The 26134-nt window shown below is 39.3% G+C and overlaps 1 protein-coding gene across 1 annotated transcript in view; it reads right to left on the reverse strand.

The window, feature by feature from the left end:
• Positions 1–308: 308 nt before the first annotated feature.
• Positions 309–26134, reverse strand: part of LOC149818074 (uncharacterized) — a 59012-nt gene continuing 33186 nt past the window's right edge. The window contains exons 9-10 of the mRNA XM_089986421.1: positions 3901–4055; positions 309–3802 (exon numbers count right to left, since the gene is read on the reverse strand). Of these exons, the coding sequence (XP_089842547.1) occupies positions 540–3802; positions 3901–4055 (3418 nt within the window). The 3' untranslated portion in view covers positions 309–539. The remainder of the gene's footprint in view (positions 3803–3900; positions 4056–26134) is intronic.

A 26134-nucleotide genomic window follows, 5' to 3' on the forward strand; every position in this document is an offset into this window, starting at 1 on the left:
TATATATATATATATATATATATATATATATATATATATATATATATATATATATATATATATATATATATATATATATAATCCTGTCTTCATGATTAGGAAGGGAAAAATATTCTCTACAACCATTCTAAGCAGTAGGCTACTCAGCTGTAAGATCTGGTATCACATTTTCATTTTTACTCCTAGGAGCAACTAAAAACTAAACTGCTCTATCTTGATACAGTTCCACTTTTTGGATGATTGGTACCAGTGAATGTGCCATCAACCATGAACGCAAAAGTGTCCCTAGTAACTTTAAAAACGAAGTATTGTGGAGGATATTTTTCCCATTAAAATCGAGAAAAGAAAACATAACAAAGGTGAAGACCTGAAAAGATGACAACAAACAAGGTGAAGAAATAAAAGCTACAGCCCCAAAATTGTACTACACGACCTAGGGTGTTACTCAACAGAGAAATGCGGTCAATAATCTCGCTACCCATAAAAGAAATCACTGTACATTAACACACTACTCCCCGCCTTTGGGTTTCCACAGTGAATCAAGGATGCAAGAAATCACATGAAGCACCCTTCTTACAGTAACCATTTTCGTGAAACCTGCACACTTTCCGCCCTCTAGGTGCCCTAGGCCCACCGCTGATGCCAACACCACCACTGCCTGTTGGCCTGCTCCACGACCTTCCACCATGACCTTGACCACCATAACCACCTCTATCACCATGGCCAGAATACCTGTCCCAGTCTTGCCTCTGTTGCTCCCACCCCCCTCTCTGATTTCCCGACTCAACTCCCCATCTTGCATTCATATTTCCAGGTTGTGGGCTCCATCCAACTTTAGCACTTTCCATGGGCTGGCCCCAACCACTGCCACTAGATACGGAAGGTTCAATGCGCCCGCCAGATCCCCAGGTTGTATCCGATGATGGCGGACCCCATTTATCGGTTGAAACCACAGAATTTTTTGAAGTTGCAACCCAACCTTCTGAAGCAGTTGAGATTCTGCCACTTTCACCCCAAACTGGATTTGCAACCCAACTCGAAGCATTTTCAGTTACTGCTGCTGGTGGCATCATAGGATTGTTACCACTGCTTCTGTTTGTTGGCATACCCCAATGGCCGGATGAAGCCATTGGAGCAGAGGCAGTTGTTGGAACAGGGAAGTCTCGGATCAAGGCACCTGATGCTTCAGAATTCTGAACCATGCTGGGAATATTTCCCCATCCACCACTGGCTGGAGCCTTTCCTTCTGCTGAAACAAGCAAATGACTTGAACCAGGAGCTGAAATATTCTGCACGCCCTTGTCTGCAGTTATGGAAAAAGTCTCCGAGATTGATAGTGCTACATCAGCCACTGTCATAGGGACACCAGCATCTTGATCAGAAACTGGGAATGAATGTAAGATCAAAGGGTTGGTTGGTTGGAAACCCTCTCTAGATACCTGAGGCAGAACACAATTATTGCTGGAGAAGTTTCCTTGAGAGACAGTTACATTAGGTTCATGTGACAACCCCTTAGTGTCGGATTCTAGGCAAGGGCCTTCAACTGTATTGGTTGAAATACCAGTCATCACAGGGGGGATCACTTCAGAACCCTGATTCGCTGGAAAAGCAGTTGCCATAGATGAGACACCAGATACCGAAGCACTGCTTTGCAAACCATTATCAACTGCTGTGCCATATGTTTGCATGGAACCTTTCATTGAACCAGGAAGTGGTGTCTCAGACCATGTTCTCTGGGAGTCTTCCACAAGAGAAGGTGAACCATAACTTGGAGCTGATGCATCAGAGTCTTGAACCTTCTCCACATCTGTAACCTTCGGAAGAAACTCAGAAACTGGCTGACTACCAGCAGAACCCAAAGCTCCATTCCCAATATCATCTACTGCACCAGGTTTAGGAGTTAAATCATCCACTGGACTGACTTTACTACCTCCAGGGTCCTGATTAACAAGCAAATTATCTACAGTCACCACAGGCTCAGGCAGAGAGCCAGTTGAAACCATTTCTGCATGTTCAGAACTTAAATCACTTTTGGTGGACAAATCTGGTGCTGGAGGGGTAACTGATGAACAAATAAGGTTGTCATGAGAATCAAACTTCACTGTGAGCGACTCAACAGCTAGAGAAGCATCCTTACCACCATCACAATGCACTTTTTTGAGGGACTCTCTACCTATCCCACTTGCAGCTTTAGATGATCCATTATTTTGGTTATCAGCAGGGATTTGATCAGCAAAGGCATCATCTACATTCACTGACTGCAGTAGACCATGTTTTGAAGCATAGGAGTCTGATGACAGTACATCTTGAACTGCAGGGGCAATGTCTGGATTTTTATTTGCATCATGAACGCCACCTGTTGGAGGTTCAGGAGGTGAACCACAAGAAATGACCCCAGAATTATGAGCAGTACTCCAAAGACCGCCCACTTGAGTTGATTCTAGCATTGAAGGAGCAAAGTCCAACCTTGGGACAGTAGATGTGCCTGAAGTTGGTGTCACTCCATCCTCAACTGTTAGTCTTATGGAAGGCTCAGTTGCTGCAACAGAAGTTTGTTCCAAATTATGCACAGGGCTCATTGGTTCAACAGAAACTTGTGGAGTAGAAGATGTTTTACTTTCAGATGCTTGTTCATTTGACCAGCCTCCGCCAGCAGATTTCGGAGTTGGTGTTGGTAGATCTGACCAATCACTTACCCCACTGACCAAAGCACCCCGACTTTCTGCAGGAGTTGGGCTTGCAAGTGATGTTGGCCCTGTCCATTCCTTTGGAGATATATTTACTGTTTGAACTTTTAGACCAGCTCCTGGTGATTGTGGTGAAGAAGCCAAACTATCCAGCTGTTTATCATAACCATGGCTTGTATTCCAAGTTCCACGCAACTGAACATCCGCAGGTCTTGAAGTGTTCCAACTATTTGCGCAGTTCTCAGACTGGTTCCACCTACCAACCGAAACCCCGCCTTGAGACTCTCTAGTTTGCTGTAAATGATTATCTGCATAGGATGGAGAAGGCCTGGGACTGTGTCCCAGAGGTTGACTTGACCAAGTGCTGGACCCCCTTGATGCATCCCAATCACGAGAGAAACTTGCAACCTGTCCTTGCTTTGGTTCAAGTGCTTCACTTTGTGTACCACCCACCCATGTCAAATTATTATTGCCAGACTTACTCCAATCATGACTAGTATCCCATTTACCAGCCCCGGTAACCTTCTGAACCTGTGCATAACTTCCTTGCAGCTCCAACTTGGATGACTCCCTTTGAAACATTCCCACCAGCACATCAGTGAGCAACATGGAGTCCTCTTCCTTTTCTGATCTCCATATTCGCAGATCTGCAGGAAAATACCCTGTTGTACTCCACTTACGCAACTGAACCATAGAAAACGGCCCTTGAATCTTCGCTGATGGATCACGATAGTGCCACACCTTGTCTGTCTCACTGATGCTGGCTGTTGCGATGACACCAGCAGTTTGAGGAGCTGGCCGATTTTCCGGCAGAACACCAGAAGACAACCTATCAGATACTTGATTCCATGAAGCTTTGTTTGTTCGCTCACTAATTTGGTCACCATGATGAGAATATGAACTTTTGCTTTGGCTCCAGGCATTATCAGTAACACTATTTTGGTTTTTCTCCACTCTAGGTTCCCCCCATGCAGAAGAATTCTTGTTTCTTTCCCAAGAACTACTTGAGCTTTTCCGTGAACCTTCAAAGGCATCATTTGTGGCTCCCTTTCTGGGAGAGATTGCTTCCCATCCTCTTCTAGAATATCCAGCGTCTCTAGATCGTGTAAAATTCTCTATAGAAGCAATAAAGGAAACATATTGAACACTAAAGATAACAGATCAAGCATGTAATGTAAAAACAGAAAAAAAACCCTATAAAACAGATATATACCTCTTTTCTGATCTTCTGGTTCTTCCTCTTTTTCCTCGGACTCATAATTGGGATCCATATGTGGATCAGAATGCACTTCTGGAACTTCCTGCAGCTTCCGAACTCGTTCATCAGGATCACCAAGAACCTGGAGTTTTTCTACACATTCTCTGAGCGTGAAAATAGGTTAAGAGTCATCCCGCTTTATAAAATTGGACCAGGATATCCTGCTTTATAAAATTGGAACAGGATTGAACACAAGGAAATTGTCATTAAGCACGAATAAAAGCATCTCAGTGAGTGGTTATCACAAAAAATGTAAGAAAATCACAAACTAGCAAGATGATTGCAGCCAGGAGCACCAGAAATGTCTACTGATGAAGTTCTTTCTGTTCGTTTTGGTGTATGTTCAAACATTAGATGATGTGAGGCATGGTTATACCCAAGGGTATACAGTGCAAAAAAAGAATCAACAAAGGTTTCAATGTTCTTATCATTAAAATGAAGGGTGGTATAAGTTTCAAAACAATCAACATATTTGTCGGCGATATTTTTTTGAAAAGTAAAATGCAAATGATAAGAAAACATAAGGACCACCAGTATTACGAGAAAAACAAGGGTGGTACCAAAGAAATACAATATACAAAGAAAACCATGAGAAATTTACACAGAATTATAAATAAGAGCAAAATGAGCATGCAAATTTGGTTTATTGCCTTCATTGAATCAGCAAAGTTTTCTTTTATGCTAGAAAATGTAATTGATAATTTGTTTTAACTGAAAAAACAGTTTGCATGTGCCTGTTACTGATTCCAACATAGTTGTAATTCAGGTGTGCCTGGTAGGGAGTTCAGGGATCCTAGTATGCATTTAAAAGGTTTTGGGTAATGGTTTTTGTCCAGTCACTATGCTGGTACCAAACTAGGTAACACCATCAACTCTGACAGGACAAAAGCTTCATGATATATCATCAGTCCCAAGCATATTAACCTAACACAACTTCCCTAATAACAAGGTACTGTAATTACATATAACCAAATAAGATGTTCTAATATTGTTTTTTTAAGTTTTTCCCAAGGGCAGCCATCAACTCACTAAAATGCATCAAACTTGGGTTCGCTTTTCTCCAACATTTCCTTAAATCAAATGTTTCGCCTCACCATGAATTGCAGCTACATGGTTTCCAACAACAAAGCTCGACTGCATATAGGGGTCATGTATTACTATGTTATATTCTTATTCTGCATTTAGTCATTCATTTGTAGAGGAGGGGCAGCTTAGTCATTGTGCACCCCATATACATGGAAAAATCTATTATTAGTCTGGGGGTATTTTTTCAAGAAGAAATTGTAACTAAAGGGGGTCATCCCCTCTATGTAGTTTATTAGCACCCTTGTTATTCAAATGAAGTTTATAGTTCCTCTCTTGTGGTTTCTCCTATGCTTGCTCCAAGAGAGATTGGTTTTTCTCATGGTATCATAGCAAATTTCTTCATCTAGGAGAGACTCACGTTGGAGGAAGGAAGAAGGCTTCATCCGACTACATCGGGATTTGTGGCAGGTGACATCACCATTGGAGACGCCTGGAGTGAAGTTTGGAACTTGATAGTTATGATTTGGGGTTTGATAGAGGGTGAATTTAGAAGATCTATAAATCAAATATCATGTGATTTGGACAAGTATTTGATTTTCTGCAATTTTTCTAATATTTAAGTTTCATGTGGAGCTTGGACCAGATTTGAGAAAAATGAGAAAAACATTGAATTTGTTCTCATCGGTAGTTTTTGAGGGCAGTGCTATTTTGGTCGTTTTTGTCTTTAGGAGTACTTTGAAATCAGTTTTATGATGAGATATGGCATATTTTGGGAGTTTTGTTGAGATTTTGGATGGTATATAGCAGAAGATACCCATCTTTTTACTTCTCCATTGCCATTGACTAAACATACTATGTTGGTATTGGTGAGATTTTGAGTTTGCCAGCAATTCTATACAGTTCTCATTTTCTTGACTGTGATACTCATCAATATAGTGAGTTTTTTTATGGTTGTTCATCTTGGGGTTTTGTGCTGATAGCTTGACTCTTGGATTGTCATTGAAATTCTTGTTTGTGGAACTCATTGTTAGCTATATCTTGATAATTTTCTAGCATATACAGCATATTTGTTGTTGGGATTGCTGTGTTTGGTGTTTTATGTAACCTTTGAATGTTGTACCTAGGGGCTACTCAAAGCATGGGAAGGAGGAACTTATTATTCAGCACATCCAGTGAAGCTTGATGGGAACAATTATGCTTATTGGTTACATTTCATGATGGTGGCATTAAAGGAAGAGGGTTGAGTGATTTCTTGAATGGGACCAATGGTAAATCCAAGACTGAAGACACATAGTATAACAAGTTGTTGAAGGAATGGAAGATGATGAATGTGAAAGTGAAGTCGTGGATTCTTGGGTCTGTAGAACAAAGAATTGTTATGAATCTTTCCGAGTTTCAGGATGCCGAAGATGCATGGGCATTTCTGAAACAAGTATATAAGAAAACTGGAAAAAATAATACCAGCTGATAAAAGAATTGAAGGCATCGAGTCAAGAAAATAAGCCTATTCAAGATTTCTATACAGAAATGCAACTACAGGATTCTCTTGCTTCGATAAAATCCAATAAGTGTGAAAAGTGTAAAGATTGTAAGACATGTGCATACATGGATACTAAGGGATTCTCTTGCTTTGATAAAATCCAACAAGTGTGAAAAGTGTAAAGATTGTAAGACGTGTGCAAAAATGGATACTAAGGCCAAGGAGTCAAGGTGATAGAGCTTCTCATAGCACTAAGTTTTGAGTTTGATAACATGAGAAACACTATGATTCATAAAGCCACTATCCTCACTGTTGCACAGGATCTTTTAGAGCTTACTACTGAAGTAAGATGAAGTCTTTTAGGACTTTCCTTTCAAAAGAACTCTGCTGGATATGGTGAAGAAAATTGGGTTCAACATGCCCACATAAAGGTGACATGAGTTGTGTGACATGCCACTACTATACAAAATTGGGACATATCTAAGTCACAGGGACTCGGCAAAGCAGGTGCCACACCCGCGTCGACGCGATGCGGGTGCGGCACCGGGTGCGGTCAACACGACCCTGGGTGCGGTCAATGCACCCAGGGTCATTTAGGTCCAATTTTTAGACTAATTTTTTTTTCGCCTGATGAAAAGCGAATGAAAGAAGGAGGATTAGGGGAAAATCCTCCTGAAGCCTGAAGCCGATGCCGACACCGACGATCTCTGACTCCTTCCGGCCGTTCCTCCTCAGTTCTAAGGTATGTCTCCTTCTGACTTGCTCTCTCTCTCTCTCACTCTCACTCGCTCTCCGTCACTCTCACGGTCTCTCTTCTCTCTGTCTCTCTCATAGTCTCTCTTCTCTCACTCGCGCTCGCTCTCACTCGCTCTTCGTCACTCTTAGTGTCTCTCTTCTCTCTGATTGTATTATATGTGGGTCATTAGCATCTAGGGTTTTTAACTTTTTATTAATAGGCTTTTTGGACATTTCGAAATTTTTTCAATAATATTATTTGGGGGTTTTGGGCATTCTGAAAATTTTTCAATAATGTTATTTGGGGGGTTTGGGTATTCCGAAATTTTTCGATGAATTAATGATGCTATATAGAGGTATATAGTTAATGAAATTTGTATTTATTTTTTGGGGATCTTTGACTATTTGATTTTGGGGCTTTTGATTCTATGGTAAAATGGGTTTTGTGGAGCTTCTTGATTTTTTATTTCGTTTACAATCTATTTTATTAGTTGCTTATGCTTGATGACTTAAGGTCAAATGTTACTTTCATCTTTTTTGAAAAGTCGTTCTATCAACCATTGCTTAAAATGTGTTGCTATGTTATGGGCATGTAATGGGTTTAATTTATTTGTTTTGGGATTGATTCATTATCTAAGTTCAGTTCATAGGATTATAAGATCTACCAAGTTACAGAAGTTATTGATTTGTCAATATTTTAAGGTGCAGTTGCTCACTTTCCTGTTTCAAGAAACACAAGGTATTCTCTTCATTCAAGTTCTTTTGCTGGTTGCTCTTCATACAGGTGTATGCTTATATGTGTTTGTACTCGATTTTAGTTTCTGTTGGGTGGTCATAATTCTGCCGCAGTTCGTTTCATAACTCATTTAATGACACATGCTGTGGAAGGTTTAATGTTAGAAATATGAAGTTACATTGAATCACTCAAGCATGTATATGTTCATATAACCTGGTTAATGTACCCCTGTTTTGACCAGTTCAAGACATATAGTTGACTAAGAAAATGGTCTATCTGACTATGCCAACCTTGAAACTGTCAAGGTTCCCTTATATATATAATAGTGTTACTGTTGTTAATTGTTAAAACTTCAAAATTATATATATATATATATATGTGTGTGTGTGTGTGTGTGTGTGTGTGTGTGTACATTTTTGCCCTGCCGCACCCCCGCACCAAGGTTTTTTAAAGTGCCGCATCCCCGCACCCGCACCCTCACCCTCACCCGCACCCGCACCCATGTGACTTAGGGACTTATACAGCGAACATGTCTAACATTGAAAAAAAAGGGTATAAAGATGGCTGGCAGTACTGCATCCAGTGCCATTGTGAGCGAGAAGGGAACAGTGACCACAACAGATTTGGTAGCTTCTTGCCCAGTTATTCATCTCAGTTGCATCTTCTAGTACCTTTGGTACTGCCTTTGTAGCTAGTTCAGGTTGGTTAATAGACTCAGGACATTATATCATATGACAACCAATGAATCTATACTAAACAATTGGAAATCATGTTGTAGTGTCTTTTACATTGGAAATGATTCAACCATGAGTGTTTCTAAAGTTGGAATTTTTTTTGTCTCCTAGACCTTTACTCCTGATTGTTGCTTTGTGCAGGAATAGTTTTCAGGGAGGAAGATCGGAACTAGGCATAAGCAAAGACATCTCTACTTCTTGGACTATCTAAATCACAGGCCCAGAGTACCTTAAATGTTAATTTGGGTGTTGTATTTTATGAGTTGCCTGTCTTGTGGCACCACCGGTTGGGGCATACCTCTTTCTAGGTTAAGTATGCTTTGCCTTCTAGTGTTCTTAGTGAGTCTAGGTATGGAGTGCCAAATCAAATTAAATGTAGTGAAAGTTGTAGGTTAGCTAAGGATCATGCTTTACCTTTTAGACACAGAGAGATTGAGTCTGTTAGTGCATTTGATTTGTACACTCAGATGTATGAGAACTTTCTCTTATAGTGTCAAGAGAGAGGGGTCATCATATTTTGTAACTTTCATTAATGATTGTATAAGACATACATAGATATATTTTAAGAAAAATATAAATGATTTACCTGAACTTTAAATGATTTTGTATTCTTGTTGAAACTCAATTTGCAATCAAAGTGAAGATTCTTTGCTCAGATTCAGGGGTAGAGTAAATAGGGCATAAGCTACAAAACATGAGAAAGGGATAATAGAACAAAAATCATGCTCTTAAACTCCAAAGCAGAATGGTGTTGCAAAAAGAAATAACAAACACATACTTGAGACTGTTGAGATTAAAGAGTTTTTAAGTTTAAGGTTTCTTAAAAGTAGGTTATTTGAGATTTCTTGTTTAATGAGGGACTCGTATGTAATTTTTATATTTGCCCTTTCTCTATTTAACATAGAGATTAGCCCTAATCAAAGTTAACGTGTTTTCTCATTTCACAGCTCTCTCTCTCTCTCTCTCTCTCTCTCTCTCTCTCTCTCTCTCTCTCTCTCTCTCTCTCTCTCTCTCTCTGCCTAGGTTCTTGTGCATCTCATCGAAACTTCTACATGGTATCAGAGCGGTAGATCTCGGGAGCGTGATCGATCGTGATCGATCTACACCAACGAAAAGAAAAAGTTGGAACCAGGTGTGCACATTTATTTATTTTTGCATAGATCTGATAACAAATTTGGTGTCTGACTAAGGTCATGACCCAGATCTGTCATCAGATCTAAAGGACACGGTGACTGCATGTCTTCAGGTGGTCTCTTGCCGTAACCCCTGTCAGTGTTGGATCTGGATGTGAAAGGTGGTATCTTGCCGTAACCCCTGTGTTGTGGAATTTTTTTAAGTTGTCGTGATTTCTGTGTCTGGGAGCAGCTGTCGTGATTTCTGTGTTTGGGAGCAGTTGTTGTAACCCTTGTGTTGTGGAATTTTTTTCTAAGCTGTCGTGACTTCTGTATCTGGGAGCAGCTGCCGTGATTTCTGTGTTTAGGAGCAGCTGCCGTGATTTCTGTGTCTGGGAGCAGCGGCCGTAATTTTTGTTTTTGCTCATATTATCTTTGGTTGTGAATCTGAATGCCGAGTTCGACATGGTTCTGTTCTTCTCAGATCTCATTTCTTGTGCTTTTTTTGTGGTCGTGAACCTGGATGCCGAGTTTCGACGTGGTTCAAGTTTTTTTTCAGATCTCATTGCCTGATCTGATCTGATATCTGTTTTGGGTTAAATAACCCTATGTAGTTGTGAAAGAAATTGTCGTATGAGGATGAAATACATTGTTTTTCTTTGCTGACGTGATTTTACCCCTGATGTGGGTTGAACAGCTTTGGGTGGTCGTGGAAATTGACTGACACAAGATTATGAAATATGTTGCTCCTGTGTTAGTTGGCTTGTGGTTGATGAACATTAAATTTTTTTTATCATAAGTGATTAAGAGAGTGAATCTGTTTCCTTTTGTAGCAGTTTTAGCATCAAATATCTCATTCCCTGTTAAGTATTATTCATTATGGGTGATGTTTCGAAAATTGATTCCAAAAATGAGAATATTGGGGAATATAAGGCATTTGAAAACCCCTTTGCGTATGGTTCTTCTATGAGATTGAATGAAACAAACTATGCAAGGTGGTCCAGAACGTGTATGATGTCGGTATCTGGACATCGTAGAAAACATATTTTGTTGGAAAATGAACCAAATGAAAATGTGGGAAAATATATTACTTGGGACGAAGATAATGACATTGTTATGTCATGGATCATGAATAGTGTCGAACCTCATATTGCAGATGTCTTAATTTACTATAATACAGCCAAACAGATATGGGACAATCTTCGAGATACGTACTCACAAGAGACTAATGTGAGTCGTATCTTGCAAGTCGAACAGGAAATATATAATTTACAGCAGGGAGATCAGACCTTGGCCCAGTACTATGCCTCCGTCAAAGTTGCGTTTGAAAAACTCAATGCTCACAGACCTCTTTGTTGTTCGAAACACAAGGATCATCAAGAACAGACTATGGTTGCTCGGTTTCTCACTGGTTTATCTTCCGAATTCTCTGTTGCAAAAGTCGAAATGCTGACTGGATCCGATGTACCTACTCTTGCTGATGCATACAATCGTATGAGTAGACTTGCGATCTCTCTTCCACAATCTCATCCTGTGTCCCAATCATCTGCTCTCGCTGTCTCATCTGGTTATGGGCGTGAAAATATTCAGTTAATCAGAGGACGAGGTCGTGGCAGAGGTATAGGAGGCAGAGAAAAACTTCAATGTACATTCTGTGGAAAATCTGGACATTTAGAAGATCGTTGATGGGATAAGCATGGCCGACCTTCTTTTTCTTCATCAAAGTCAAATGCTCCAAAAGCAAATGTTACTACACTAGAGGTAACAAATGCACATGAGAATACCTCTGCAAGTGACAGTATTACCCTCAGTCGAGCAGAATATGATGAGCTGATAGCTCTTCGCCCTTCGAGCTTCTCCTCTCCTGTAGTTGTTGTTGCCTACTCAACAGGGAATGATAGTAAGTGGATTATTGACTCTGGTGCATCCAGACATTTGCGTGGAAATTCGTTTTTCTTTTCAGATCTAAAGGATATTAAAGTTCATCGAGGAGTCTCATTAGCTGATGGGAGCTCCTCACCAGTTGTTGGTCAGGAAAATGTTTCTATATCCTCCTCCTTACAGTTGAAAAATGTTTTGCATGCTCCAAATTTTCCTCAAAGTTTACTCTTTGTTAGTTGTCTTACTAAAGAACTAAACTGTAGAGTGATATTTGATCCGATGGGTTGTCATTTTCAGGATTTATTGACGGGGAAGAAGATTGGTGGAGGCTATGAAGAAAATGAAGTCTACTACCTACATCATCAAGTGGGTAATGTTTATGCTGCAGTGGACCACTACTCGAGTCTTGTTCAGTGGCATCGTTGTCTTGGTCATCCTTCATTGTCAAAGCTTCGTTTCTTTCCTCAAATTCCTTCTACTACATCATTGCAGTGTGAAGCATGTCAGTTGGGCAAGCATCATCGAAGTTCGTTTCCTTCGAGTCAGAGTCAGTCCAGTCATAAAGTTTTTGAACTTCTTCATGCAGATGTATGGGGTCCTAGTAAAATTCCTACTAGGACTCAGTGTCGATATTATCTTATTATTGTTGATGACTTTTCTAAGTTGTCGTGGGTGTTCTTAATAAAAGAAAGATCTGAAGTTCTAAGTATTATCAAATCCTTAATTCTTGAAATAAAACTCAGTTTGAATATGTTGTCAAGATTGTTCGCATTGATAATGCTCTTGAGTTTAAATCAAAAGTCCTGTTACAATTTTACCAAGATCATGGCATCCAACCCCAAACTGTTTGTGCCTATTCATCTCAGCAAAATAGTGTGGCTGAGCGAAAACACAGGCATCTACTTGATGTTGCACGGACCCTTATGATACAATCCAATGTTCCTGCGGTATATTGGGGTGATGCGATTATCACGGCTTGTTATCTGATCAATCGCATGCCTTCATCTTCCGTGGGAGATCGAATTCCATTACATATCCTAAAACCTAATGCCTCACTCTTCCCTTTCTCACCTAAAATATTTGGATGTGTTTGCTTTGTACACAAACTTGACCCTGGCCGTGATAAACTAGTTGCTCAAGCTACAAAATGCATATTTATAGGTTATCGAAAAAATCAAAAAGGATATTGATGTTATGATCCAATTTCTCGCTGAGTATGTCAGTGCGGATGTATCTTTCTTGGAATTCATTCCATATTAGTCTAGTACTGGTTCCCAGATGCAAGTTGATCCAGTTGAGTTTTTTCCATTACCTATACCTCCTTTTCCTTTGGAGTATGTGCCCTCATTACCGAACCAAACTTCATCTTCTTCACGATTTAATAATCCTCCATTGGTATATGTGCGTAGAGCTCCACCTCCTCCGGTGCCTTCATCTTCTTCTTCTCCTGAGGTAAGTACTACTGACAACAGTGATCTTCATGTTGATGATAACAGGCCAATCGCGCTACGAAAGAGGACTCGACAATGTACCTTATATCTCACATCTCATTTTGTGTCCGATGTCAGAATTGGAAATCAGATGAAAACCTTCATTTCAGCCTTATTTGCTGAAACTATAACTCTGAACTATCAACAGGCAGAGCTAGATAACAGGTGGAAGCTGGCTATTCAAGAAGAAATGGATGCTTTATTGTCTTGGCATACATGGGATCTAGTTGATTCCCCAGTGGATGCTGACATTGTTGGATGCAAATGGGTATATACAATAAAGTACAAATCAGATGGTTCTATTGAAAGGTACAAGGCCAGACTAGTAACAAAAGGGTATACTCAGACCTATGGTATTGATTTCTTTGAAACCTTTTCTCCTGTTGCACGGATGGGCACCATTCGTCTTGTTCTCTCAGTAGTTGTTCATCATGGTTGGAGTTTGTGTCAATTAAATGTGAAAAATGCATTTCTATATGGGGATCTATCTGAGACAATTTACATGCAACAACCTTCTGGCTTCGAGGTTGAGGGGGAGTGTCAGAAGGTGTGTAGATTGAGAAAGGCAATATATGTCTTGAAACAAAGTCCGCGTGCATGGTTTCAAAAGTTGTTTGAAGTGATGTCGAGTTTTGGCTTTAATAGGTCAGTGGCAGACCATACATTATTTATTAAGAAAACCAACTCAGGCATAGTTGTTATGGTGGTATATGTGGATGACATCATTCTTATAGGAGATGATGTGAAAGATATTGAAGCCACAAAGGCTCATCTTCAAAAACACTTTGTTATAAAAGACCTTGGCTCACTTAGATATTTTCTGGGTATAGAAGTTGACAGGAGTCGTGAAGGGATAGTTTTGTCCCAACGAAAGTATGTTCTTGACTTATTAAAGGAAACTGGAATGCTGGGAGCTAAACCAGCTAATATCCCCATGGACCATAAAGTTCAGTTGTTTGAAGAAGGGTCGAAACCCGTTGACAACAAAAGCTATCGCTCACTAATAGGGAAGCTACTATATGTAACTGTGACCAGGCCGGATATTGCTTTAGCAGTAAGCAAAGTTAGCCAATTTATGGACAAACCAACTGAGGTACACTGGAATGCAGCTATAATGATTCTCAGGTATTTAAAATCCTCTCCTGGAAAAGGGTTATTATTCAAAAAAGGTGGAACTCTGGATATAGTGGCTTACTCTGATGCTGACTATGCAGGATCTGTAGTGGATAGAAAATCTACCACAGGATTCTGTGTGTTTTTGGGAGATAACCAAATTTCATGGAGAAGTAAGAAGCAAAATGTGGTTGCTAGGTCTAGTGCAGAATCAGAATATAGGGTTATGGCCCAAACAAATGTTGAATTAATGTGGGTTCGTACGGTTCTGAATGATCTTCAGGTGAAGGTTTCCTCTCCTATAACCATGATGTGTGATAACAAGGCCGCCACATATATAGCAAACAATCATGTCTTTCATGAGAGGACAAAGCATATTGAGGTTGATTGCCACTATGTAAGAGATATGGTTCAAGCTGGTCATATCACTACCAAATATCTAAAGTCTGAGGACCAAGTTGTAGATATGTTTACAAAATCTCTTGCTAGACCAAATTTCTCAAAATGCTGTGACAAGCTGAGCATGATCGATATCTATGCTCCAGCTTGAGAGGGAGTGTTGAGATTAAAGAGTTTTTAAGTTTAAGGTTTCTTAAAAGTAGGTTATTTGAGATTTCTTGTTTAATGAGGGACTCATATGTAATTTTTATATTTGGCCTTTCTCTATTTAACATAGAGATTAGCCCTAATCAAAGTTAACGTGTTTTCTCATTTCACAGCCGTCTCTCTCTCTCTCTCTCTCTCTCTCTCTCTCTCTCTCTCTCTCTCTCTGCCTAGGTTCCTGTGCATCTCATCGAAACTTCTACAGAGACCACCAAAACATTGTTGTTTAATAGTGGTATGTCAAAGGAATTTTGGGTTGAGATTGTTGGTGGTGTTGTTTACTTAAATTAATAGGAAGCACTCAAGTGTTCTTGGTAAAAGTTCTCCCCTTAAGTTGTTTATTAGAAAACCTGACCATGAATCATTGTGAGTGTTTGGGAGTACTTGTTTTGTCTTAATTCCTCCTCAGCAAAGAGATCAATTGTTTTCTAGAACTGTGGAGTGTTGTTTCATAGGACACCCTGAAGGACAAAAAGGTTATCATTGTTATAAATCTGTGGCAAAAGAATTTGGACATCTAGACATGATGAGTTTGTGGAGCATATGCCATATTATAAGATAGTGATGTCGGATCCTAAAGAATACTAAAGTGGAGAAGAACGGATTGTAACCAATAGTGACAAAACATCAGATGTTCCTACTCAATCTTTCTTTGGTCAACATGTCCAAGAAGAAGCATGGGGGAATCGAGATTCCCATGAAGTTTTGGAAGCGAGGAGTATCGCGCTTTCGAAGCAAGTTTTTGGGAAGCGCACTTCCTATTAGAATATGGCTCACAATCCTTTATACTAGGCTTACGATAGAGTACCTAGGGACGTTCTCTGGTGGACAATGATGAAGAAAGGTGTTTCTCTCAAGTACATTAGTATAATTAAAGATATGTATGAAGGAGTAGTAACCAATGTCCGCACTTGTGGAGGGGTGACAACCAATTTTCCTATAACGATTGGGTTACATCAAGGATCTGCTTTAAGCCCTTTCCTATTTGCTATAGTGATGGATGAGCTTACGAGATCAATTCAAGAAAATGTGCCGTGGTGTATGTTGTTTGCTGATGATATTGTTTTGATTGATGAGTCTAGAGCTGGGGTTAATGCTAAGTTAGAATTATGGAGACAGACATTGGAAGCAAGAGGTTTTAAGTTGAGTAAGAGTAAGACAGAATACATGGAATGTCGATTTAGTAAGCAACGAAGTAGTGATGGGAGTATAGTGAAGCTTGGTGAGCACGAAATACCAGTGGATGATTCTTTCAAATATTTGAGATCTATCATTCAAAAGTATGGAGAAATTGATGGAGATGTAAATCATAGGATAAAGGTTGGGTGGATGAAATGGAAGAGTGCAACTGGAGTGTTGTGCGATCGTAGAATGCCATTGCGGTTGAAGGGAAAGTTTTATAGGACGACTATTAGGCCCGCTTTACTATATAGTACAGAATGTTGGGCTGCCAAGAGACATCATATTCAAAAAATGAGTGTAGCTGAGATGCATATGCTGAGATGGATGTGTGGAAATACAATAAAAGATAAGATTCGGAACGAGGAGATACGTAAGAAGGTAGGCGTTGCACCCATTGAAAATAAGATGAGAGAGAATCGTTTACGGTGGTTTGGACATATTCGACGAAGGCCTAATGATGCTCCAGTTAGAAGGATGGAGAAATGGGAAAATATATTAGTTAAAAGAGGTCGGGGTAGGCCTAGGAAGACATGGATGGAGGTGATAAGAAAGGATATGAATGCTTTGAACCTCACCGAGGACATGGCATTGGATAGAAATGAATGGAGGAGAAGGATTCATGTGGAAGACCCATAATGATTTTCTTTGTTGGTTCATATCGCCGACCCCAATTGTTTTGGGATGAAGGCGTAGTTGTTGTTGTTGTTTGTTGTAATATTGCCCCCCAACCTTTATCTCTAAGGTAATACAAATAAGGGGCAAAAGAATAACATGAAAGTTGACAACATAAGGACTCTTTTTAACACGATTTGGGTTTGGGCTCTCAACTGGATCCATATCTAAATCTCCAGGTTCACGTTTTAATAGCCTCCCTTAAGTTGTACATGGTATTCACCATGGACAACTTGTTCTTCAAGTACCAAAATCTCTAAACTGTCAAGCCCCTTATAAAGATATCTTCAATCTGATCTTCATTTCCAACGAATTTAGTCTTAACTCCTTTTTTTCAATCTTCTATCCAATGAAATGCTTATTAATCTCAATATGTTTGGTTCTACTGTGTTGTAATGGATTTATTGACATTTGGATTGCACTTTGATTATCACAAAACAAAACAGATCTGGAGATTTTTTCTCCCAATTCTATCAGGAGAAACTTGATCCATGTCAATTCTGAGGTAACTGCAGCCATAGCTCTATATTCAGCTTCGATGCTTGACCTGACAACTGCCTTTTATTTTTGACTATTCCATGATATCACATTGTTGCTAATAAACACACAATAACCAAAAATGGATTTTCTTTCATCTGGATCTCCAATCAACATCAGAGAATGCTAATAATGACAATATATTTTATCCTTGCAACCTTTTATACGCTAAAGCCATCTCCCATTATACCTTTCAAATACCTTATTATGTGTTTCACTGCCTCCATATGAGTGACCTTTGGCCCATGCATGAACTGAGACACTTGATTAACTGCATGTGTAATATCAGGACGAGTAAAGGTAAGGTATTGAAGCATACCGACTAAACATCTATATTCAGTAGGGTCTCTGTATAACTCTCTATCTGCACTACTCAACCTTTGATGTATGGGACTTGGAGTTGATATTGGCTTACAGTCTTTCATACCTGTCTTGCTAAGAAGATCCATGATGTACTTATGTTGAGTCAAAATAAGGCCACCATCATCTTTTCTGTCTACCTCAACACCTAGGAAATATTTCAATTTCTCAAAATCCTTCGTATGAAACATTACGCTCAAAAGAAGTTTGATGTTCTTAACATGACTTTCTGAATTTTCTGTAACTATAATGTTGTCAACATAAATAAGAAAGTAATTAGCACATCTTTCTTGAAAATAAACAAGGAATGATCCAAGGAAGATTTCTGAAAACCATGTTTCAGGATCTCTAAAGAAAAGCTTTCAAACCAGGATCTTGAGGCTAGATTCAATTTATATATAGCCCTTTTCAATATGCAAACATGAGTACTTGGATTCATAACATCATAACCCACCGGTTGTTCCATATAAACTTTTTTATTCATGTCACCATGTAAAAATGAATTATTTACATCTAACTTATTCATAGCCCAATTATGATAAATGAAAAGGGACAAAATTAACCGGGCAATGCACATTTTAACGACGGGACTAAAGGTCTCATCATAATCCAAACCATATTTATGTGTATAACCCTTTGCAACGAGCTTGACTTTATATCTTTCTATAGTACCATTAGGCTTATATTTTATTTTATATACCCATTTTGAACCAACAACGTTTTTATCATGTCTTGGTATTATATCTCATGTTTGACACTTTTGTAAGGCACTCATCTCCTCATTCATAGCCTCTACCCATCTTTTGTGTTTAATTGCTTGACTAAAATATTTTGGTGCATCATGTTTAACTATTTTAGTAAAAAATAATTGATGTTTTGCAGAGAAACTGTCATAACTTACTCATCTTTCAACTGGATGACGAATTCTTGTTGATCTCGACTCAACAATATCACTTGGAACATACGTGGTTTCTCATAAGGTTGATTTTGTGCTTGATTCTTTGGGCCTTCTTGTATACACAACACCTTTGTACCTTTGAAATTCAGCTGGTGGCTGTCCATCATTAAGATCGTTGTCCTGCACATTAGGTTGCATCTCTCCAACATTCAAGTTAGACGAACCTTTAGTGCATTCTTGTGAATAATATTCAAGGTTGGGTTCAAGGTTGGGAAAAGCAAAAAGTTAAGCATTCAGCCACGACCGATAATACACTGTATGTGAAGTATATTTGAGCGTATTCTAAATAGAATTATCTTTAGTAATGTCCTGAAATAATGCACTTTGCAACAAGGTCATAACAACGGTACCCCTTATAGTTATCTGCATACCCAACAAACCTGCATACATAAGCCCTTTTATTGAACTTGGTCCTTAAAGACTTATCTATGTGCACATAACACGTGTTTCCCTATGCCTTTAATTCATCATAGTTCGGATTTTTCCCATATAATTTATAAAATGGGGATTTATTTCCCAACCTTTTCATTGGCAGCCTGTTTATCACAAAAACAACAGAATTAAAGGCCTCTGTCCATAAAAACATGGGCATATTGCTAGCATGAATCATAGCAAGACTACTCTCTACAATATGACGATGTTTCTTTTCGGCAATGCCATTTTGTTGAAGTGTATATGAACAAGATATTCTACGATTAATTTCTTTATCATTCAAATAGTCAATGAATTCCTTTGAACAAAATTCTCCATCCCCATCACATTGAAAACTAAGGATAGGATTAGAGAAATGGTTCTTAACAAACAAATGAAACTTGTGAAATATGTTGAATACCTCTGATTTGTGCTTCATAAAAAATATCTAGGTATAACGAGTGAAGTCATCCATAAATATGACATAATATTTATTTCTAGACAACGAATTCTTGGGTGCAAGACCCCAAACATTAGAATGAATGATTTCAAAAAGTTTGAAAGAATCGTTACTAGACAAAGAAAAAGGCAAAACACGACTCTTGCATATTTGACAACTTGAACATAGAGAACCTTTAAACATTTGACATAAACTGGACTTGAGAATAAGATGATTAGAGACAAGTTCCTCAACAAAGAACATATTACAATGAGCTAAATGACTATGTCATATTTCAGGCTTATTTGACTCATCAACACTAAAGACATAAATGAAAGAAGATGACGAAAGTGGCAACAATTTCAGTTTTGGCAGAACTTTAGAGGTGGTGGTTTTTTCAACTTGGTTATCCCTGAAGACATACATATTTCTGCATCTTTCCCCTTTATCATCAACAAGTTTAGAAACAAAAATCAGGTTTTTCTTGATAATGGGAACATAAAGAACATTGGATAAAGAAAAGACTTCAAAACTAGAAATAAGAATGGAGCCTTGACCAACGTGAGATATGGGGTGATGAGTTCCATCTCCAATAACAACATTGCCTTTATCATGATAAGGAACTAAGTCAGAAAACTTACCCATATCACCACTGATATGGTTGGCTGCCCCAAAGTCGATCTATCATATCCCTTATTCATTCTGCTTCATGTTCAAACCATTGAGAGCAACTAATAACACATTTTTATCAAATGTGGCATTGTTGGTCTCACTGGATTGTGCTTTCTATTGTTATCCTTAATTTCCACCTTCTGGCTTGTTTTGAACCATATCCAGCTCAGTATTATACCTAGGATCATCCTTGAACCAGCAATTCATTTTTATGTGCCCAGTTTCCTTGCACACGTAGGTAGAGATACCCTCTTCCTCCTTGATTGTTTAAAAAAGGCATATTCAGAGTAAGCAACAAACCTCTCCCTGCTGCATTATTTCTACCATATCCTCTACCTCCACAAAATTTGCAACATCTCCCACGAAAAGATTCAGTATAAAGGACATCTTGAGAATCTCCATGTCATTTGTTCACACTATCTGATAGGCCTTTAAGAGACATCTCATAAGTAACTGTCAGATGTTCAAAAGTAGGAAGAGCTTCAACACACTCCAAAGTGGTAGAAAACATATGGTACTCTGGCCCTAAACCATTTAAGGGCTGTTGTACTTTATCTTTGTCAGATACCTCATACCCGATTAGAGCTATCTGATTGGTTATGCGCTTAATCTTATTAAGGTAGTCCATGATAGATGTGTTGTCTTTCTTTAAATTTTGAAATTCACTCTTCAAAAATATTACCATGGACTCTGATATCTGAGAATAAGTCCCTGCCAAATACATTCATAACTGCATAGCTGGGCAATCAATTGGGATGCCGATCAAAACTTCTTGTGAAAGGGTCTGTAGAAGATGCACCAAGCCCTAGATAGAGAGAGAAGAGAGAGAGAGAGACGGCTGCACAAGAAAAAGAGAACTCGATATCGTTATTAGGACCTCTCTCTATGTTAAATAGAAAGAGGCTTAAAAGCATAATTACAATCAAGCCCCATTATAAAAGCAAAAATACAAATAACATCTAATATAAAAGGACTTCATTTAAAACCACCTATTCTCAACACTCCCCCTCAAGCTGGAGCATAGATATCAATCATGCTCAGCTTGTCACAATATTTTGAGAAATTTGGTCTAGCAAGAGGTTTTGTAAACATATCTGCAACTTGGTCTTCCGACTTTAGAAATTTGGTAGTGATATGACCAGCTTGAACCATATCCCTTACATAGTGGCAATCAACCTCAATGTACTTTGTTCTCTCATGAAATACAGGATTGTTCGCTATATATGTTGCAGCTTTGTTATCGCACATCATGGTCATGGGAGAGGAAACCTTCACCTGAAGATCAAGAAGAACAGTACGAACCTACATCAATTCAGCAGCTGTTTGGGCCATAGCCCGATATTCTGATTCTGCACTCGACCTAGAAACCACATTTTGTTTCTTACTTCTCCAAGAGATCAAGTTGTCTCCCAGGAACACACAGAATCCTGTGGTAGATTTTCTATCCACTACAGATCCTGCATAGTCAGCATCAGAATAGGCCACTATCTCCAGAGTTCCACCTTTCCTGAACAATAACCCCTTTCCAGGAGAAGATTTTAGATATCTGAGAATCATAATAGTTGTATTCCAGTGTACCTCAGTTGGTTTGTCCATAAACTGACTAACTTTAATTACTGCTAAAGCAATATCCGGCCTAGTCACAGTTACATACAGTAGTTTCCCTACTAGGGAGCGATAGCTTTTGCTATCAACCAGTTTTGACCCTTCTTCAGACAACTGAACTTTATGGTCCACGGGAATATTTGCTGGTTTAGCTCCCAACATTCTCGTTTCCTTTAATAAGTCAAGAACATACTTCCGTTGAGACAAAATCATCCCTTCACGGCTCCTGACAACTTCTATACCCAGAAAATACCTGAGTGAACCAAGGTCTTTTGTAACAAAGTGTTTTTGAAGATGAGCCTTTGTGGCTTCAATAGCTTTCACATCATCTCCTGTAAGAATGATGTCATCCACATATACCACCATAACAACTATGCCAAAGCTAGTTTTCTTTATAAATAGTGTATGATCTGCTGCTGACCTATTAAAGCCAAAGCGTGACATCACTTCAAACAACTTTTGAAACCATGCACGAGGATTTTGTTTCAAGCCATAAATCGCCTTTTTCAATCTACACACCTTCTGACACTCCCCCTCAACCTCGAATCCTGGAGGTTGTTGCATGTAAACGGTCTCAGATAAGTCCCCATATAGAAATGCATTTTTCACATCTAATTGGTACAAGCTCCAACCATGCTTAACAGCTACTGAGAGAACAAGACGAATGGTACCCATCCGTGCAACAGGAGAAAAAGTTTCAAAGAAATCAATACCATATGTCTGAGTATACCCTTTGGCTACTAATCTGACCTTGTACCTTTCAATAGAACCATCAGATTTGTACTTTATGGTATATACCCATTACATCCAACAATGTCGGCATCTGCTGGGGAATCAACTAGATCACATGTATGCTGAGATATTAAAGCATCCATTTCTTCTTGCATAGCCAGCTTCCAGCGAGTATCAAGCTCTGCCTGCTGATAGTTCAGAGGAATAGTTTCAGCAGATAAGGCTGAAATAAAAGATTTCATCTGATTTCCAATTCTGGCATCGGAGACAAAATGAGATATGGGATATAAGGTACATTGTCGTGTCCTCTTTCGTAAAGCAATAGACCTGTTATCATCATCATGAAGATCACTATTGTCAGTAGAACTTACCTCAGTGGAAGAAGAAGATGAAGGCACTTGCGGAGGTGGATCTCTACGCACATATACCAATGGAGGATTATGAAATCTGGAAGAGGATGAAGTTTGGTTCGGGAATGAGGGCACGGATTCCAAAGGAAAAGGAGGTATAGGTAATGGACAAGACTCAGCTGGATCAACCTGCAGCGGGGAACCGGTACTAGAGTAATATGGAGTGGATTCCAAGAAAGATACATCCGCACTGACATACTCTCGGCGAGAAGTAGGATCATAACATCGATATCCCTTTTGATTTTTGGGATAACCTATAAATATGCATTTTGTAGCTTGAGCAGCTAATTTATCACGGTCAGGGCCAAGTTTGTGTACAAAACAAACACATCCAAATACTTTGGGCGAGAGGGAGAAGAGGGGGGTATTGGGTTTTAGGATATGAATTGGAATTTGATCACCCACAGAAGATGAAGGCATGCGGTTGATCAGATAGCAAGCAGTTGTAATTGCATCACCCCAGTATAACGCAAGAACATTGGATTGAATCATAATGGTCCTAGCAACATCAAGTAGGTGACGATGTTTTCGCTCAGTCACCCCATTTTGTTGAGATGAACAGGCACAGGAAGTTTGGGGTTGGATGCCATTATCTTGGTAAAATTGTAACAGACCTTTTGATTTAAACTCGAGAGCATTATCAGTGCGAACAATCTTGACACTAGATTCAAACTGAGTTTTTATTTCAAGAATTAAAGATTTGATAATACTTGGAACGTCAGATCGTTCCTTTATTAAAAACACCCATGACAACTTAGAGAAATCATCAACAATAACTAAATAGTATCGACATTAAGTCCTAGTAGGAATCTTACTAGGACCCCCATACATCTGCATGAAGAAGTTCAAAGACTTTATTACTAGACTGACTCTGACTCGAAGGGAACGAACTTCGATGATGCTTGCCCGGCTGACATGCTTCACACTGAAATGTGTGGTGGAAGAAATCTGAGGAAAGACCGAACGGAGCTTTGACAATGAAGGATGACCAAGACAACGATGTCACTGAACAGGACTGAATGAATGTTCCACTGTAGCATGAACAGTACCCATTGGATGATGTAGGTAGTAAATTCCATTTTCTTCATAGCCTCCACCAATCTTCTTCCCCGTCAGCAAATCCTGAAAATGACAACCCATTGGATCAAATATTACTCTACAGTTTTGTTCTTTTATAAGGCAACTAACAGAGAGTAAACTTTGAGGAAATTTTGGAGCATAAAGAGCATTTTTCAACTGTAATGAGGAGGATATAGAAAATATTTCCCTGACCAACAACCGAGGAGGAGCTCCCATCGGCTAATGAGACTCCAAGTTGAGCCTTAATATCCTTTTAGATCTGAAAAAACAAGTGAATTTTCACGCAAATGTCTGGATGCACCAGAGTCAATAATTCACTTATTGTCAGTCGGATGAAGATGATTTTCGGTAGAATAGGCAACACCAACTACAGGAGGGGTGGAACTCAAAGGACGAAGAGCTATCAGCTCATCATATTCAGCACGACTAAGGGTGATACTACTGTCACTTGCAGAGATATTTTCCTGTGCCTTTGTTGCCTCGAGAGTAGTAACATTTGCTTTAGGAGCATATGACTTTGATGAAGAGGAGGTTGGCCGGCCATGCTTATCCCAGCAATGATCTTCTAAATGTCCAGATTTTCCACATAATGTACATTGAAGCTTTCATCTGCCTCCCACACCTCGTCCGCGACCTCGTCCTCTGATGTTCTGAAGATTTCCACGCCCATAACCAGATGAGACAACTAAGGCAGATGACTGAGTCACAGGCTGAGAATGTGGAAGAGAGATCGCAAGTCTACTCAGACGATTATATGCCTCAGCAAGAGTAGGTACATCCGAACCAGTCAACATTTGGACTTTTGCAACAAAGAATTCTGAAGATAAACCTGTAAGAAACCGAGCAACCATAGTTTATTCTTGATGATCCTTTTGTTTCGAACAGCAGAGGGGTCTGTGAGCATTAAGTCTTTCAAAGGCAGCTTTTACAGAGGCATAGTACTGAGCCAAGGTTTGATCTCCCTGTTGTAAATTATATATTTCCTGTTCAACTTGCAGGATACGACTCACATTAGTCTCTTGTGAGTACGTATCTCGAAGATTGTCCCAAATCTGTTTGGCTGTATTATAGTAAATTAAATCATCTGCAATATGGGGTTCGACACTATTCATAATCCATGACATAACTATGTCATTATCTTCATCCCAGGTAACATATTTTCTCACCTTTTCAGTGGGTTCGTCTTCCAACAAGATATGTTTTCTACGATGTCCGGATACCGACATCATAAATGTTCTGGACCACCTGGCATAGTTAGTTTCATTCAACCTTACAGACGAGCCGTACGAAAATGGATTGGCAAATGCCTTATATTCTCGAATATTTCCCAATTTTGAATCACATTTCGAAGATTCAACCATACTTCTGGTTCAACAAAAAAAAAAACTAGACAGACTCCAATCAACACAGGGAAAAGCGTGTGTTACACTCACACACCAACCGATATGACAATCAGCAGTTGTTCACACACGAACAAAAAAACCCACGACAGTAGTGAACAGCAGCCCACAAACATAAAAAAAAAAATTCAACACGTCAGTGAATCACGACCAACATAACTTCTGCATACGCAGAACCTGTTTCATAACAGGGGCAGCTCCCCAGACATATACAGCTCGACAATCAGTCATTTTTCAATCACGAGCAACACCACTACGAGTTGGATTGTTGTTTCTAAAAAAAAAACAGGAAGTCGCGGCATGAAATCACGATAAAAACAAACTCAGGGCCCAAAAATCAGGGTATCACGGCTGAAATAAAAGCACTGATATCTTTCACACATTCACTGCAGATCAGAAAGCACAGAGAGTAACACACAGGAGCTAACGTGGTTCAGTGCAAACTGTACCCATGTCCACGATATCAAGATCTCACGCGATAAAAAAAAAACTGGGCCCAAACATTTGCAGAATCACCAACAACAATCAAACTCCCAGCGTAGGTAGTCACGAGAACTCACAGCGAAATTGCAACCAACATTTTCAGAATCACCAACAGCAATCAAACTCCCAGCGTAGGTAGTCACGAGAACTCCCAGCGTAGGTAGTCACGAGAACAAAAAAAAACAACACCGAGGAGCTACGAAACCCACAGCAAGCATCCACGACCAGCAGCACGCCCAGATCTGTCATCAGATCTTAAAAAAAAAATTTAATCGCTGACCTGATTGGAAAGTATTCATTGGATCGAAATTTGATCACGATCAAGAAAGCCTCCACGA

This window comes from Nuphar pumila, chromosome 13, assembly GCF_984573655.1.
Source record: "Nuphar pumila chromosome 13, dmNupPumi1.hap1.1, whole genome shotgun sequence".
In the NCBI taxonomy this organism is placed as follows: domain Eukaryota; kingdom Viridiplantae; phylum Streptophyta; class Magnoliopsida; order Nymphaeales; family Nymphaeaceae; genus Nuphar; species Nuphar pumila.